At 50.4% G+C, this 17,888-nt stretch overlaps 1 protein-coding gene across 1 annotated transcript; it reads right to left on the bottom strand.

The window, feature by feature from the left end:
- Nucleotides 1-8,078: 8,078 nt before the first annotated feature.
- On the bottom strand, nucleotides 8,079-12,100 carry MARVELD1 (MARVEL domain containing 1). The gene is made up of 2 exons (XM_045784841.2): nucleotides 9,980-12,100; nucleotides 8,079-9,006 (listed from the first exon to the last, which is right to left on the bottom strand). Exon 1 carries the CDS (start codon nucleotides 12,004-12,006, stop codon nucleotides 11,485-11,487), a length of 522 nt encoding a protein of 173 aa, XP_045640797.1. The 5' UTR covers nucleotides 12,007-12,100; the 3' UTR covers nucleotides 8,079-9,006; nucleotides 9,980-11,484.
- Nucleotides 12,101-17,888: the final 5,788 nt, after the last annotated feature.

A 17,888-nucleotide genomic window follows, 5' to 3' on the forward strand; every position in this document is an offset into this window, starting at 1 on the left:
CTTCAAAAAAATTATATACAGAATTATTGTATGATCCAGCAACGCCAATTCTGGGTATATACCCAGAAGAACTGAAAGCATGGTCTCAAAGAGATATTTATCCATCCATGTTTATAGCAGCATTACTCACAATAGCCAAAAATGTGGAAGCAACCCAAGTTTCCATTAATGAATGAATAGATAAATAAAATGTGGTATATACATACAATAAACTATCCAGCCTTACAAAGCAGGAAACTTCTGACACGTGCCACAACATGAATGAACCTTGAGGACATGAATGCAGAGTGAACTAAGCCAGTCACAAAACAACCATTATTATACCATTCCACTTCAATGAGGTACCTAGAGTAGTCAAAGTCATAGAGACAGAAAGTGGAATAGTCGATGGCAGCGGTGGAGGCAGGGGCAAGTGGGGGGTTATTGTTTAACGGAAACAGATTGTCAATTCTGCAAGATGAGAAGTGTCCCAGAGATGGTTGCACAACAATGGGAACATACTTTAACACCACACAACTGCACACTTCAAAAATGGTTAAGATGGTAAATTTTATGTTATGTGTCTTTTGCCACAATTAGAGATGTTTTAATGAAAGAATGGATAAGCAAAGTGTAATATATCCATTCAATGAAATATTCATCAGCCATAAAAAGAAATGAAGTACTCACACATGCTACAACACGGATGAACTTTGAAAACAATATGCCACGTAAAAGAAACTAACACAAAAGGCCACATATTGTATTAATCTGTTTATTCAAAATGTCCAGAACAGACGAATCTGTACAGACAGAGAGTAGATCAGTGGTTGCCGGGCACTGGGGGCCGGGAGGAAGGGCAGGAACAGGGAGTGACTTCTAACAGGTCAGGGGTTCTTGTTGGAATGATGGAAAGAAATATTCTGGAATTGGATAGTGGTGATGGTTGCACAACTTTGTGAATATACTATAACCACTGAATTACACATTTTAAAACTGAGACTTTTTATGTTACATTGTATGAAATTTTGTGTTACATGAATTATGTTTCCATTAAAAAGTGAATGAATAAATAAATATTTGACCGGTATATATTTTTAGACTGTCTTTAATATTTGCATTTTCTCTAGTATTTACCCTTAATATTTGAGTATAGTTTTGATTAATAGCTCACTGCCATTGCTCTGAAAAGAGTTCAATAAATACATCTTTATGTTCTTGTACCTGGGAAAGAAGTACTCTTGAGTAATGAGTTTCCCGGCTGTGAGGCAGTGAGCTGTCAGACAAACACAGCAAGGAAATGGATGTCCGCAGTTACATTCTGACTCAATAGCTCTTGGCAGCCATGAAAACAACCATTCATCAAACACAGGCACAAAAAAAGCCTCACAGAGCAAAACAGTGAAAATTCAATAGTAAAACCTTGTGGCCTCCTGTGAAAGAGACAATTAACTGTCCACCAAAAGTCTCGTCGCCCCTTCATGGTAGAGAGTCCAGCTGGGCAGCAGATGCCCAGCCAGGAGCTATGTTCCCCTTGCATATAGATCGGCTCATGTGACTCTCCAAAGGAAGTAAGTGGAAGCAATGAGTGTCACTTCTAGATCGAGACATTTAAAAATCAGAAACCTCCTCCTTCCTCTCTTCTCCCAAATGCCAGCTCAATGCAGAGGGAATGGCCAGGCCACAAGTTGGAAGGAGCCTGAGTCCCTGAATCATCACAGTGGAAAGGCGCCCACTGACCTGGGATATCCACAATGGACAGTTATATGAGGAAGAAACAGATTTGTATGTGAATAACAAAGAGATTTTTATTAAATTAACGTACCGAATTGTTGGAGAGTGTTTGTTATAGCAGATAAACATCAATATTCATTCATTCCACTGAACGACGATTTATTATGTGCCTTTCAGGGGAATACAGCAATGAATAGCCCAAAATTCTTTCTTCAAAAGGTTCTAGTTCAGGGTGGTGGAGGGATGGGGCACCTGGGTGATGGACATTAAGGAGGGCATGTGGTGTAATGAGCACTGGGTATTATATAAGACTGATGAATCACAGACCTGTACCTCTGAAACCAATAAAACACTATATGTTAATTAATTGAATTTAAAATTTTTAAATGTTTTTTAAAAAAAAGGTTCTAATTCTAGGAACACCTGGCTGCCCCCTTCAGTAGAGCGTGGGACTCTCGATCTCAGCGTTATGAGTCTGAGCTCCACGTTGGGCTTAGACATTACTTTAAAAAGAAAAAAAAAAAAGCCCTAATTCTAAATTGGAGAATTAGATGGGAGCTGCTGGAATAAATATGCCACCAGTGGACTGCTGTAGGTGACCCACCAAAAACCTGAAAAGACCAACTATCATTTAGGAAACTGAAAGGATTAACAAATTTCCTGAATGGCATCAGGCCCAGATTCTTTTGTAGTCAATTTTTATCCAACCCATCAATAAAATGATCTGTTAAACTATTCCAAACAGAACAAGATGGCAAACTTCCCAATTTATTCTGTGAGTCCAGAATTACCATCACTGATACAAGTGCCAAGTAATAGCACACACACACACACACACACACACACCAAATATCATCTGGAATATGGCCAACTTAAAAATAATACAAATACACCTACCACAAAACTGAACCCTTCTACTGCTAGCTATTTATGCAAGAGAAATGAAAGCATATGTCCACACAAAGATTTGTACCTGAATGTTCACAGCAGCTTTATTTGCAATAACCAAAAACCTGAAGCAATACAAACGCCCATCAACAGGTGAATGGATAAACAGATTATAATGGGATAATACGCAGTGATAGTAATGAACAAACTATTATTACCATAGTAGCATGACTGAATCTCAAAATAATTTATAAAAGAAGCCACATACCTCCCCTCACCCCGGAAAAAAAAGCATATACCATACATATGTATTAGAATTATAAACTAATCTCTGGTCACAGAAAGCAGATCAATGGTTGCTCGGGGGTGGGGGAGTTAAGAAGAAAGTACCAAGTGGAACGAGGGAGCTTTTGGTCATTATGGATACATTTACTGTCTTAATCGTGGTGATGGGTTCATGAATGTATACATATGTCAAAACTGATCAAAGTGTACATTGAAACTATATGCAGGTTAATGTACATTAAGTATATCCTAATAAATCTGTTTAAAAAAAGAAATATCTAGGGGCGCCTGGGTGGCTCCGTTGGTTAAGCGTCCGACTCTTGATTTCAGCTCAGGTCATGATCTCAGGGTCACGAGATCGAGCCCCGTGTTGGGCTCCGTGCTGGGCAAGGAGCCTGCTTAAGATTCTCTCTCTGCCCCCTCCCCCACCTCGTTAGCGCTCGCACTCTCTCTAAAAACAAAAAAACACCTAGGCAAACACTTCACCCTTCTGAGCGTCATCTACAAAATGCTCTTATTATCTGAACTGTTCACCTGTTCATGTAAGGATGGAATGAAAGAGATGTCAAAATATTGCGCAAACTATGAATACAAGAATACAGAGACATTGTGTAATCTTTATTACTATTAATGCCATTAACAATATTATTATCATCACTATCACGGTCACTGCAAAAAGATTCCATTCACCTTGGTCTTCTGGGATCTATGTTAAGAACACTGAGGTTAAAAAAAAAAAATCACTGAGGTAATTCTTTTTTTTTTTTAAGATTTTTATTTTGAAGTAACCTCTCCACCCAACATGGAGCTTGAACTTACAACCCCAAGTTCAAGAGTCACATGCTCTACCGACTGAGTCAGCCAGGCACCCTGGTAGTTCATCATTTTAACTCAAAAAACAAACCCTGCGAGTTCAGTAGTTTGTAGGGGTGGCTGGGAGGAGAAGGTGACAAGCTGATAAATACAACAGAGTTTACAGTTTAGCAGGGAAGTGAGGAAAGACACGTTGTGAAATGCCCAGATACAAAACAGCGAGGGAAGCCAGCGACTCAGAAACCCCGCGCACTCCGCCCGCCCCTGTGCCTGGACAACTTCTGATTTGAGTGCAGTCACGGAGGAGCCTGCAAACACATAATGAGGGGAGTCTGTGAACATCTCACTACTGACACCTGAGAATCCTCGGTCAGTTCATCTCTCTCGAGATGGGCTGGAACCTCAAGAAACAAGAGGAGAACAGGGCGTCCCCCCTCCAGGCTGAAAGGAGGCAGGCGGGGGTACTGCTGGGAGCACAGAGCAGGCTCCAGGGAATAAAAAGGAAGGCAGAGAAGGACCTTGGACTCTGGAGAAAAGAGGATCTGACCTCTTTATTCTAACAGTAATTTTTAACACTTCTGTTCTATCGTTCAAGAAAGCTCAGCTCGGACCACAAACAGAAAATAGAGGGATCAACCCATCGGGGCCGGTGAGAGTGTCAGTCCTCAGGCGGAAGAGAGCCAGGTGGAGTCGGGGAGAAGGGGAGTAACATTTACGAGCACGTGCTGAGGCTCAGGTCCGCACTCCACAAACATTACCTGAGGTCCTCCCAACAGCACTACCCGGCTGGGAGCCGGCCAGCAGGGACGGGTTGCCCGGAACTCTGCGGTGGGCAGGGACCAGGGACCAGGGACCAGGGAGGCGGCCACTAGCATTAACCCCGTTTAGGGAGCGATGAAACAGATGAAGAGCTTTAGTAAGTTGCCAAAGAACAGATAACTAAGAAGAGATTGGCCTCGCTTGTGACGTCGCAGGCTGAGCTTACCTCAAAATTAGAGCCAGTCACATTAACCGTTGAGGGGACACAGAAAGAGCCAGCACAGAGAACAGAACAAGATTTCAAAAGGCAGAGGGCTCCGTATCCAAGTTTGGGATCAGGTCAGGTGGCCATACCTATGGCACGAGGTCTCAGGAGGAGGCAGGCCTGAGTGGAGGGACACTCTGAGTCCTGACATCAGGCAGACAGAGACACTGTCTCTAGGAACCAGGAGAGTGGCTTCAGCGCAGTGAGATGGTGAAACCGAACTTCGCTGTAAACCGAGAAGTGAGTAGCTGACATAATTCAGACTTGTAATGATATCACTTTCTTCACAGTCTTTCCTTCCGGCTTTAGCTCAAAACATAGCTGTTAGAAAACCCAGCGTTGCTCTCGGTGGGGTCTTTGGACGGCTGGGAGAAACAGCTTGTCTGCTGAAACAGCATGGCATGGGAGCACACACTTGAGTTTGAATCTTGTTTCTGTCACTTAAGTGACCTGGGGAAATCAGTTTACCCTTCTGAGCCTGTCTCCAGGTCTAGCAGATGGGGATATTTAACACTTCATGGGCTTGTGAGGATGACAAGCCCTGTTATTATGTAAGGCATCCTCAGACTTGTTCTTGACTCACTGGAGACACTTCAGAAAGTTGGTTCCCTTTCTCCTCTCTTGCCAACCTTGACTCAGAAGGGCCTTACACCTGGGACATCAGAGCGCCCCCTTCAGGGCTCCTGGAGATGGCAGCAAGGAGAACCTGCATTCCATCATCTGTGGGAGATACAGAGCGAAACCTGGAGGACCTGCCTCTGGGAGCTTGCCCTCACCTCAGTGCTGACGAAGGAATGTCACAGCCCCGGTGCCAGCCAGATCCCAAACAGCCATGCAGTTCAGCAGCAATCGGGTCATGGAACAGGGAGGGCAAAAGGGCTTTCCGATAAGGAGCCTGGCTGGAATTTCCACAGGCTGAGGTTGCTGGGGGTGGTCCACACCCTCCCTCTGGCTATGCCCTGTGCTCTCCTTCGGGTTCTGGCCACCTCAGCATACCTCTCCCTTGCCGTACAGGGTCCAGAGAGCCTCAGGCCCTCCTCACTTCTTTTCAGCTGCCACCACTGGTCCCTGGCGTTCCTCTCCCCCAAGACTGGCTATGAAGTAGAGTACAGCCACCCACTGCTCCCTCCGATCCCTGCTACTCTTGGCGGGGTGGAGGTACAGAGAGCCACTTCCCTTCCCCTCTGAAGCCTCTATTTACTATCTGTAAAAAAAAAAAAAAAAAAAAAGACCCACCCCCTTTGAAGGGTTTTACTAAGATTTCTATAGGAAGCAGCCAAGGGAGTGACAAAGCTAACCAATGTGGGAAAGTTATAACGTTCCAGAAAGTACACAAAATTCTTGCAGCCCCCAGCTATTTACGTGGACCTTTAGAAAGGGTTAGAACTGTATTATCACTAATTTTAAAGAGCACGTTGTAAAAGAGTCTAATTATATATGTGCGCATATCCGTGTATGTTTGATTAGTTATAAAAATTCCAGAAGGAGAGTTAGGGGGCACCTGGGTGGCTCCAGTGGTTAAGCCTCTGCCTTCAGCTCAGGTCATGATCTCCAGGTCCTGGGATCAAGCCCCACATCAGGCTCCCTGCTGGGGAGGGGAGCAGGGAGTCTGCTTCTTCCTCTGCCCCTCCCCCTGCTCAAGCTCGCTCTCTCTCAAATGAATGAATAAAATCCTTTAAAAAAAAAAAAGGAGAGTTAACAGTTAGCGATGGTTTATCTCTAGCGTTTGAGATTAAGATTATTGAATGGCATCTCTTTTTACTTTGTACCCTTCTGTACAGTTTAATTTTTTAAATGGGCATATATTGCTATTATATTTTAATGGATATATATATTGGTATTTTATTTAACAAATAACTACTGTAACAAACAAAATAATACAAACATGAATAAATAGTGCTAACCAGGCCTTTCTCTCTCACGTCCCTCTTTCCTTTCATCCCTGCAAATGTAGCTTTATTAGCTTTCCTTTCTCACCACTGACCACCGCACCCCCATCCTTAGAAAAGCAGGAGAAATAATAGACATAAAACAGCAAATCCTTCAGATTCCCCAGACCCAACCATGTCCCTGAAGAGCCGTGTCTTACTTCCAAGTGCCTCTAGCATTAAACACGAAATGTCAGATTGGACCAGTCCTGAGCACCTGATCTGCAGGAACGAAAACCAAACTCCACCCGAACCCCAGAGCCTGCCCGAGGACCACGAGGACTTACCAGGTGCCAAGGGTGGTGAGAGAACATCTGCCTTCCAGTCCCAGTCCTGCCGCTAGCCAGCTGTGTGACCAGGTACAAGGCCCTTCTCCTCCCTGAGGCTCTATTTCCCCTACTAAATGGGGGTGACAGTGCCAACCATTAAGACTGTTAACTGGATCAAAGAAGGTCATGAAGTAGAAGCATATTTTCAGTTGTAAAACTCTCCACAGAGCTACGACAGCCAGGGGCTTACCAGCCTTTGCACAAAGGGAGGCCACTTTTTATTCTGTGCAAAATTCATGAATAGACACAGAGGGAAGATGGGAACTCAAGGGAGGGTCCTTGGCATTTTCCTCCATCCTGGAAATCCAAACCATGAAGAGGAGGGGGTGTGTGTGTGTGTGTGTGTGTGTGTGTGTGTTTATTGTGCTGAGGAGAGCGCTTTGGAAGAGGGTGGGTGTGGAATACACCCAGCATCCGATCCCCGCCTGGAGCTGTTCTAAGTGAGTTCTGAGATCTGCCCGTAGAATCCTATGTTCTGGCTGCAGACTTCAGGTTTGGGTCACAGGAGGGAGGAGCTGGCAAGGGAGCCGGCTAACTCTGCTTTCCCGCCCTTGCCAAAGTCCCTTATTCATCACACTGGGGCTGGAAATGGGGTGGGGGGGACCAGGTGGGGTGTGTCCAGGAGGTGGCACCAGAGCAGGCGCCATAGTCTGCCTTGGAGCCTGAGCCCCAGGAGACCCCATTCAGCCCCCACTCAGCTCTGTGACACCAGGCAAGTCGCCACTCCTCCCTGGGGTTCATTTCTCTTTCTGCAAAATAAGGGAGTCGGACTATAACAGGACCCTTTGGCTCCATAATCATAGTCATTCTGTGCCTGCCCATCAGGAAGTGGAGCCTCCAAAAACAGAAGGGTCATTGAGACCTGGGCTAGAAGCCTCTGGAATTCCCACCAGCTTTTGGCAGGGGCAGACACAGGCAGTTTTCTCCCCGCCACCCCCCACCCCCGCCGCTTCCTGTGTCCTGCCCTAATGCACTGAAAACCTGTGAACTCATTTTTCTTCCCCTCCCAGGAAACCAGAAGAGGATGGAGGGAAGCTGGGAGGACCCAGTACGTAGGCTTACTGCAGGGGGCTGGGAGAGAAGACATATACACCAACATCAGACAAACCAAACTTTATTCCAAAAAGCAAATTGGTAATCACCACTAAACTATTAAATGAGGCACATTGGTCCCCTCTCGCTACTGGCCCACACCCCTCCCACTCCCACCGTCTCTTCTGGCCTTTGTAGAACACTAGAAAAATCCTCTCTTGGATCTGCAAGTGGTCCTAGGCTTTTGGACTGGTTGGAGTCCACAATGGTCTCAAGCTGGACTGAGTCCTGTAGTCTAATGAGGGAGGCCAATGAGGCTGCCTCCAGTATTAAAAAATTCTGGGGTAGGTCAGGTGGCCATTCCTATGGTACAAGGTCTCAGGGGGAGGAGGGGATGGCTGTGGGGGCTGCTTTACACGTCCTTCTCACATCTGGAGAAGCAGCTGGAGGCCAAGCAGGAAGGCACATCTAGAAGAGCCAGTGAGCTCTGGAATGTTTCAGGCACATCTGGATGGAAAAGGTACCATGAAGGTCAAGGAGATGTCTACTCCTGAGTAAGGTCCCTGACCACAGACAGAGCACCATGAGCTGCGGGGCTAAGAAGAGATCCTCAGGGAGCTGGTTCTGAGCTGAGGATGCAACTTCCATGGTGATTTGAAAAAAGAGAAAAGGAACAAAACTTGGAGCCAAAACCCACTGTTTAGGGCACGGAGGTGCAGAGGTCAGTTCCAGGGGTCTGGAATCTTGGGCCCGAGTCACAGCACAAGGAGAATCGGAATTTCTCATGTTAAGGTAAAATGAATCTTCATGCATCTTGGATCTTCCACTGGACAATGTTGAAGGGAAGCTGCCAGGCAGAGGTCATCCACTCTCCCCACTCTCCAGCCCTCTGTTGGCCCAGCCCAGAATGGTGTCCCCTGCCAAGGGAAGGGAGCCCTGGGAGAGGTCAGCATGACCGCTACGGGAATGTCCATGGCTTCAGCAACATGGAAACCTGCAACAGAAGAACCAAAGTCACGGGCCATCCGAAGCACTTCCAAGGATCCCAGCAAAGGCCAGCCCCAGGCTCTGGCCGGCATGAGTGGGGGGGGCTGAAAGAACAGGTGGAGGAAGGCAGCAGGACTCCAGGCTAAACGGGACAGTGAAGGGCTCAGTGTTCTAGGATTTCCCGAAGGAGAAAATAACAGTATTGACAACAACAAAAATAACCACAATTTTAACAGGTACAGAGTTTCAGTCTTGCAAGATGAAAAACGTTCTGGAGCTGGATGATGGTGATAGCTGTACACCAGCGTGAACCTACTTAAGGCCAGCACACCGTATGCTTTAAAATGGTTGAATGGTCAATTTTATGCTATGCGTATTGTACCATGACATTTTTTAAAGTGGCCACATGAAGAGTCTCTAACATGTACACTAGGGGGTACAGCCCTGTCCTGAGGAAGCCCAACCGCCGAAGTCCAGATCCTAGCTCCACCGTCACACCATCTGACAGACTCTAGACAAGGCACTTAACCTCTCTGCGACTCATCTGCCTCCTAGGGAAGAGGAGAATAAGAACACAACTCACCTCAATAAGGCCAAAGAATAAAGGAAATATGTCTAAGTGCTTCAAGCAGTGCCAGGCACACAGCAGCCCCGCAGACATGCTTTCGTGCTCCACACCGTGCAGCTCCCAGATCTTCACAGCTACAACAGAAAAGCCTCAACCTCTCTCCCTAAGCTTTAAAAACATGCTCCCAAAAACACATTCTGGCCTCCCTTATTCCAGTTTCTAATCCAGACAGGGCTGAGCTTTTTCCACGAGCAGACCTTTGCAGGATGTAGCAAAAGGCTGAATTGGTACAAGTCTTTGGGCATTGTGCTGGTCACCCCTCCAACTTGCTCTCGTAACTTTTAGCAAAGGGGGCTCTGTGTTTTTTATTCAAAGGCCTATGACCCCTCCAGAAAGTCAAGAAGCACCTTACCTTACAGAGGCTGGGCCAGCTGTTCACCCCAACTTTGGAGTTTTCTTCTCTCTTTGGTGAGTGAGACCCACTCTCGCCAGTTGCTCATGGTCAGTGCCAGCATCTCTTATAGGCAATGTTCCTTTTGACTGGGAAACCATCTGGATAACCTTGACTTCATTTTTTAAACAATGTAGAGGAATGTTCAGGTCCACCAATTCCCAGGTCTCTCACGGGCCTGGCAGGGACAGCTATCTTCTACCCCAGAGGCAAGCCCTCCCTCTGCTAGGGAAATTCCCTGGGAAAGAGAAGGAGCACCCCAGATCTTCAATCACACCATGGCCAGTGGGCTGGATTCCTTAGAAATGAATGACAGCCAAGCAAGCACAGGGATGCTTGGAAGTCATAGGTGGCAAAATCTAATTGGTCCAGGTCCAGAGGCAGTTAACACTGTAAACTGAACTACTTGGGCTTCTTTTATAGCGGGACTTCTCAGAGCCTTTGATATGCTAATGAGAATCGTGAATCTCCAAGAAGGCGAGATAGCACCTTGACAAACCCATTTGGCATTGAAACCCTCTTTTAGAGGGTAGAGGGTTCCTGGGACCACCCACTGCTTTAATGTAAACAGTGCTGGACTGGGAGTCTGTAAACGGGTTCTAATCTTATTTTGGCTTTCCCAAGTGCAAGGGGTGGGGCTCTCCTTGACATTCTTTCAGGGTCCTATGGGATCCCTAATGCAAAAAGATACTGGTAGGTGGGGGTGGTGGAGCAGAAGCCCGTGAGAGGAAGGCTGGGAAGGTGAGGCCAGGGAAACTAGTGTGCGTTTGGGCCTGGCCTCCTAGAACCCGGAGGACAAAGGCGGAGCAGGCAGAGGCGAGAGAAGACTCCAACCGTGCAAAGTGCAGCCCGCGGGCCTTTCCAATCCATCCACACCTTTGCAGACGGGCCCCACCCCAACATCAGAGCACGGACCGCGCAGGATGCCCGCACAATCCCGAGCTGAAACAAACTCTTCTCTCATCCTGAGACCGGTGGAGGCCTGTCCTCAGCTCTGCCCGCGGCTACGAGCCTGCCCTTCACAGCACTCAAAGCTGGAAGAGGGGCCAGGGAACCGGGGGCGCTCTTCCGACAGCGGGGCAGGAGGGAGGGGGCAGTGGCGCAGCCAGAAGACTGGTTCCAATTGGGAGCCTCCCCCGGATCTACGCGGCGCCTGTCCACGTCTCGCTCTCGGCACGGAAGGGGGCGAGGAAGCGCGAGGTTTCGCCTCAGACGGCCAGGGTGTGTAGGGGCCCGCTCCTCGATGCGGTCCTGCCCGGGTCCCAGGAGACGGCGCGGACGGCGCGGCGGGCGGGACTCCAGGCGGCGGCTCTGCAGTCGGACGGGAACTGCGGGCCAGGGCGCCCGGGCGCGGGCGGGAGCGCAGGGCAACGGGTGGGTGCCGGGGCGCACGGGCGCGGGGCGGCGGCGGCAGGAAGGACGCGGGCGCCGGTCTCGGGAGGGCCCCCGCCCCGCGGCGCAGCGGCTCACGCCACCTCCTGCTCGCCCTGGTAGCGGCGGCAGCAGCCGTAGAGGGCCGAGAGCAGGTAGAGGCCGAGGCAAAGGCCGCCGCAGACGGCGGCCGCCAGGAAGGCGTGGTAGGCGCAGGCCATCTGGTAATCCTTGAGGTTGCAGTAGCTGTGGCTCTGCGTCTGGGCGATCATGATGCCCGTCGCGGCGCCGTAGAGCGCGGCCGCCAGCAGGTCGTGCGCCACGTTGACCACGAGCCAGCGCGAACCCAGCACGGGCACTAGCTCGTGCTTGCCCAGCAGCGTGAGGAAGTAGAGGCCCAGGGTGAGCAGCCAGAAGAGCACGGACACGAAGAGCGCGAAGTGCACGGGGCCCTGGTACCGGCTCGTGGCGATGGTGATCCAGAAGGCGGCGCCGGCCAGCAGCTGCAGCAGCCGCAGCACGCCCAGCGGGCCGCGCAGGAAGGCCCTCTGCAGGCGCACCGCCCCGCGGACCGCGCGCGCCTGGGGCGGCGGCTGGCGCGGGGGCGGCGGGAGCATGGCCCCCGGGCGCGGTGGCGGCGGCGGCGGCGGCGGCGCCCCGAGTAGCGGAATGGCGGCGCCCGGCTCGCGGGGCTGGCCCGGCCGACGTGCCCGCTGCGCCCGCGGCGGCCTCCTCGCGTCCCTCCGAGTCCTCCTCGCGCTTCCTCTCCCCTTCTCCCCACCCTTCCTCCCCTCTCTCCTCCCTCCAGCCCTCCTCTCTTTCTCTCTCCCGGTCTCCACCACTCCTACCCGCCCTTTGGCTTCCCCTCCCCGTCTCCACCCCCACTCGCTCCTCCCGGCTTCCTGCCATCTCTTTTTGGGCCTCGCTCACCACCCCGGCCCCCCTTTCCTGCCGGCGCCAGACTCCCAGCTCGGATTCCTTCCTCCCCAGGGCGCGGCGGAGGGCACTCGCACCCCCCCCCCCCGGCCGACCGCGGGCCTTCCGCTGTGGCCGCCCGGGCCAAGTTTGGCACATCTGGGGCCACCGTGCCCTCCCTGTCTCCCCCGCTCCGGTCCAGCCTCTGAGGGGAAAGCTGTCTTCTGGAGCCTTCTCTCAGCCTCTCGCTGGGCCCCTTTCTTTCTACTTTCTCCTGCCCTAGGGCCCACCCGGACCTCTTGGCCTTTCCCTGGCTCTGGAGGAGAGCCGCGCTGGTCTTACGCTGACATCCATTCTCACCTGGACATCTGGAATATGTCCACCTCACGCTTTTCCGGTCCAAAGCTGAGCTCTCAGACATCAGAGAAAGGGACCGTCCCTTTGCCAGAGACCAGAGACCCCACTGCCCCTCCCACACACCACAAAGTCAAGTCCTATCAGTCCAACCTCATTTTTCCAACGTCCTTGCCATTCAGTGTTGCCTGGATTAAAAAAGTGCTACCCGACATGGCCAGGGCACCAAGCCGGGGGTAAGAGACAGCAAAGCCCGTGTGCGGAACTGCTAGGCAAAACAGCCTCTGATGGAACTTAATGATGCTTTACACTGTCCTTTACGTATATGCCCACTTAAGCCTCAAAACGGCCTCAGAGATACAATTATTTTCCTCCTTTTACTGAGGAGGAGAAATAAGGTCTAGAGAGGTTAAGCCCGTGAAGCTGGAAAATGCAGCTTGTGTCTCTTTCCTCCCCATCGCATTCAACCTTCCTTCACTGTGACATCTTTCTAAAACACAGACCCGGTGTTACACCGCTTCCTTCCCTGGCCACAGGATAGAGTTCTATCTCTTCTATGGGCATATTTCACAAACTGGCTCCAACTGATTTTCACTTTCATTGCTTTCCATTTCCTTTCCTTACCCATGTTCCCACCCCATGCCAACCCCACCAAACCTCTTAAGTTCCCCCAAATAAGCTCAGAATGCCCTTCATTCCCAGACCCCACCTGGCTGGCAAACTCCTACTTACCCTTCAATGCCCAGTTTAAATGCTCCTCCCCTTGGTCCAGACTCCCAAGCTGTTGTTTGCTGGCTCTTAGGCTCTCTCTTGCAGCATCCAGTAGTTCTGCAGTACTTCTGAGTCTGGCACATTGCAGCTGCTGGCTATCACCTCTATCTTTGCCTGGCACATAGGAGACTATAAATGTCAGCGGAGTGGATGACCTAGTGGCTGTGGGAACAGCAATGAAACAGAGGGCCCTCTTACCTGGGAAACATGCATGCTTCAGTCCCCCAGCCGACCCTATCTGCAGAACTAGTCCCTCATCTCCTGGTCATGTGATGTGTCCATTGGCCCCCGGGCCTGGCTGAGCAGCAGCCTGGCACCCCTTGTGGGGGAAAGTATATGTGGTTTCTCAGGGGGCTAACGCCTCTCTACAGCCCCGCCTGCAGGGACCTGAGAAAGTTGTGAACGCTTATTTTAAATGAATAAAAGGTGATGTATAACATCCGTATAACATCCATATCTGTGTAAGATAGCATGGTATTGAGGCGCAGATGCGAACCGTGGAGGCAGACTGCCTGGCTATGCATCACCGCTTTACCACTCCCTCGTGCTGGGACCTGGGGGGGGGGGTGCGCACACGCACTTAACCACTTTGTGCCCCAGTGTCCTCATCTGTGAAATCCTTTCATTCAACAAATGGATATTAAGCACCTGTTAGGCACTGGGTACCATTTTAGGGTCTAGGGATACATAATACATATGTGATCATTATTAATTGAATGCTAACTATGCTGTAGGCACTGTTGTTGTTGTTGTTGTTGTTGTTAAGTAAGCTCTATGCCCAAGGTGTGGCTTGAACTCACTCCAAGATCAAGAGTCACATGCTTTACCAACTGAGCCGGCCAGGCGCCCCTATATTCTAGGGCAATGTTACCTCTGACTTGCTGGTGGGGAAGCCAGGGCTCAGAGGGTTAAGGAAGGTGCCCGTGTTCACAGAGCTGTTGGGTTGACAGTTTAAACAGGAAGCCCATATACTTTCCCATATTTTATTCTCAGCTACTGTTACAGGGACCCAGAAAGATTACATAACTTGCTCAGAGAAACAGAACTAACAAGTGTCAGTGTGGAGACTCAAACCTAGGTCTTCTGATCCCAATTCTGGGGCCTTTCTAAACTATCCCTTAGCAATCAATCCCTGATGGGACATCCTCAGTGTCCTCAGGGTGCCAGGCTTGAGAAGGGCTGGAGCTAAGACAGGCACCTGGGGGCTGAATCTGGGTGCTGGGCTGATGACGGGGTTATGCTACACAAACTACCTCTGTGAACAGGGGACCTAACTAAATAAACATTTAGAGGGAGAGAAGCAAGTCCTTCCGTTGTCTGAACCTTTGTCTGAAAAAGGCGTCTGGAGACTTAAGGGTGGAGCGCCACCTGGTGGGCACAAACCTTCAGCCCCACAGTTAAGTCCAGCTCCTTATGAGGAAACCAATGGGGTGGCTTTGGGGAGATATTTTTAGCCTCTGGAATCCTGAAGACATTCCAAGGGGCAGTCCCAGGAGACTCTGCAAAAGCATAAGCACGCAAGAAGATCTTGATTCCTCCAACTCAACAAATAAGGTCTAAGCACCTGTGGGATGCGAACAATTGAGTTGTGGAATGTAGGAATAAGGAGCACTGCCCTCACAGTGTTCGCACTTGTCTGGTAGCGGAGGGGCAGCTCGGGACACAAAAGAGAGAGGTGGTGGGGCGCCTGGGTGGCACAGCGGTTAAGCGTCTGCCTTCGGCTCAGGGCGTGATCCCGGTGTTATGGGATCGAGCCCCATGTCAGGCTCCTCTGCTATGAGCCTGCTTCTTCCTCTCCCACTCCCCCTGCTTGTGTTCCCTCTCTCACTGGCTGTCTCTATCTCTGTCGAATAAATAAATAAAATCTTAAAAAAAAAAAAAAAAAGAGAGAGGTGGATGCGAGGAAATCCAAAAGGGAGAGTATGTGTGGCAGGAGGGCTGGGAAAGCTTTCAGAATGAAGTGTCTCTGGAGAGTGGATAGAATTGTGACAAGCAGAGATCGGAGCCAGGCGTTGTTGGGCAAGGCAGTCCACCATGGGGCCTGAGCAGCCCTGGCTCTTATCACTGAGTGTGCTGAGAATGCAAAGCCACGGTCACCCATGCGCTTTCCAACCATTTCTCACCGTTGTGTTCTCCCACCAGCAACTTTGTGGGATGAGGGAACATCTCCCAGGCAGAGTGCAAGCTTGCTTGTTTCTTACTATAAAAGTGGTGGTGGTAGGAGGGGACAGGGGTGGGTTCCCCAAGCTCAGTGCTCTGTAGCTATAACATAAAGCTCCTCTGTGGGTAACATCCACCTGGGCCCCTCTGTGCTGCCCCATGAAACTAGGGAAAGGGAAAGAGACATAACGATGTTGCTCATGCTGCTTGCTGTGCCAAGTGTGGTCAATCCTTTGAGTCTGACTCAGGAAGCCATGTCTTCTGCCCGTATTTATGAAACAACAGCAGGCTAGCTTATTAGCTTGTAAGTGGAATTAATCCCAGCCCCTGACAGGTGCTGTAGGCAGTGGGAACAGTGGGAGCAAAAGCAGGGCCTATGTTGCTCAGGGAACAAGGAATAGTGGTGCTTGCTGGATACTCTAAGCCCCAAAGCAATGACTTTCACCATGCCCAGAAGGGAAGACAGCTTACAACAAGGAGGAATGCGTGCCGCCCTGAGATCCCATGACCCGCTCTTGATGTGCAGTCAGTTCTGTCTTCAGTCTCTGGGCTACTGTCAATTACTGCATATACAGACACAACTCACATTGGTTTAATACCTATTATGTGCCAGGCCCTGAGCTGGCACTTGACATAAATTAGCTAACAGCAGAGGCAAAACTCACAGTGGGGGAGTAGATGGGTGTGAGGACCTGCAGAATCTTGCCTTGAATCTTAGAGTTAAATTACCGAATAAACATTTCCTGAACGCCTACTATGTATGTACCTGGCATTATGTTACAGTCCTAAACCTGAGTTGGAAGAGGCCTTAAAGATCATTTGCTCTAGGCTTCTTATTTTATGGAGGGGTAACTGAGGCCTGGGGTGGGTAAGTGACTCCCAGAACTCACACAGCTGGTTGATGACTTCCCAGAAGTCACACAGCTGGTTGATGATGTGAGTGCCAAGTGTAGAACTTAGGGCTCCTGACTCACAATCCAGTGTTCACTCGGGGCAGGGGGCTCTGCACATGAACTCTCATTTGTTGGTTAAGTGGCTCATACCTCTTGGCCTGTTCCCGAGGCTGTGGGAGCAGGGACCTCGGGAAGGGTAGATAGGGTCCCCTCTGGGCTGGAGTTGGATAGGAACCTGGGTGGCTCATGAGTTTGATATTCCGGCCCCCAAGGACTACTTGGCCTTTGCTGGAGCTATGAAGTGGTGTGGATTCTGGGCCCCTTTGGGCAGACAGAGGCAACGGGCCATAGGCTGGGCATGAAGTGGTAAAGGCATTTGACTCTGACAGAGCTCAGCGCCCGCTCCCCAGGAGAAGCTGGCCAGGACCAGACACAGAGCCACAGGTACCCTCTGAGGCTTATCTTTGTGTGAAGCCACCCAGAACACTGGCTGGCAGGGCCAGGTCCCTAAGGCTAAGTAACCATGGGTGACCAAGGGAGGTGCTCATGAAACTTCACCAGTAATGGGCTGCCCAGGAGGTGCTGAAGATGACCTCCTACTGGGACTACGATGGGATGTGCAGACCCCAGCCGACCACATTCCTGGGGAAAGGAGGGGCCTCACCTATGAGGAGGGACATGCCGAGCCAGGGAGGACTGAACCAATCACCACCACTCTGCTAGTCAGCGTCGGAGGGAAGTGGCTGAGGCTCAATGGTAATAACCAACCTTTGCAGAGTATTTCCCAGGTGCCAGGCACCACGCCAGGTGCTTTCCACTCTTGTCTCACTTCCCACAACAGCTCCGTGAGGTAGGGCCATTAAAGCCACCTCCACTTTAAAATGAGGAAACGGAGGCACAGGGAGCTTATGTGACTTATCTAATGTCACACATCTAATGGAGAATGGAATTCAAATATTTGCTCTCCAAATCCAGGCTCTTAATCAGTGCATGTATCTCGGACTTCAGCCTTGGTCTTGGAGGTCACAAGACATCAGAGGACTGTCCCTGAGCAGTGACAAAGAGAATGAATGATTCCCCATGTTGCAGAGATGGTCCACAGTAGGGGGCCAGGCAGGGGGCCGTGAGAGTGGGTGTGGCTGTCACAAGCCCCAAGATCTGCACTTGGGGAGCCTGTGTATGCTGTTTCTATTCTTTACCCTGCTATGTGAAGGGTCTCCAGGAAAGGGGGATTTGCCCCCTGAATTCTCTAGCCCACCCACAGCTGGAGCTTTAAAGCAAGAGGAGTGAGGCCCACGGGCCGGGCTAGAGCCCAGGGTCGCCATCAGAGGATGCTCAGTGCTGAGCGTGGGCCTGTATCTCCTCCTTGGCCCTTGCAACGACCTTGGGAGATAGGTAGCTCATTA

The sequence above is a fragment of the Ursus americanus genome, chromosome 6 (assembly GCF_024610735.1).
Source record: "Ursus americanus isolate L20-20 chromosome 6, mUrsAme1.1.p, whole genome shotgun sequence".
NCBI classification, from domain to species: domain Eukaryota; kingdom Metazoa; phylum Chordata; class Mammalia; order Carnivora; family Ursidae; genus Ursus; species Ursus americanus.

Excerpts from the sequence above, each read along its gene's own strand:
- MARVELD1 (XM_045784841.2), bottom strand. The coding sequence starts at position 12,006 with ATGCTCCCGCCGCCCCCGCGCCAGCCGCCGCCCCAGGCGCGCGCGGTC.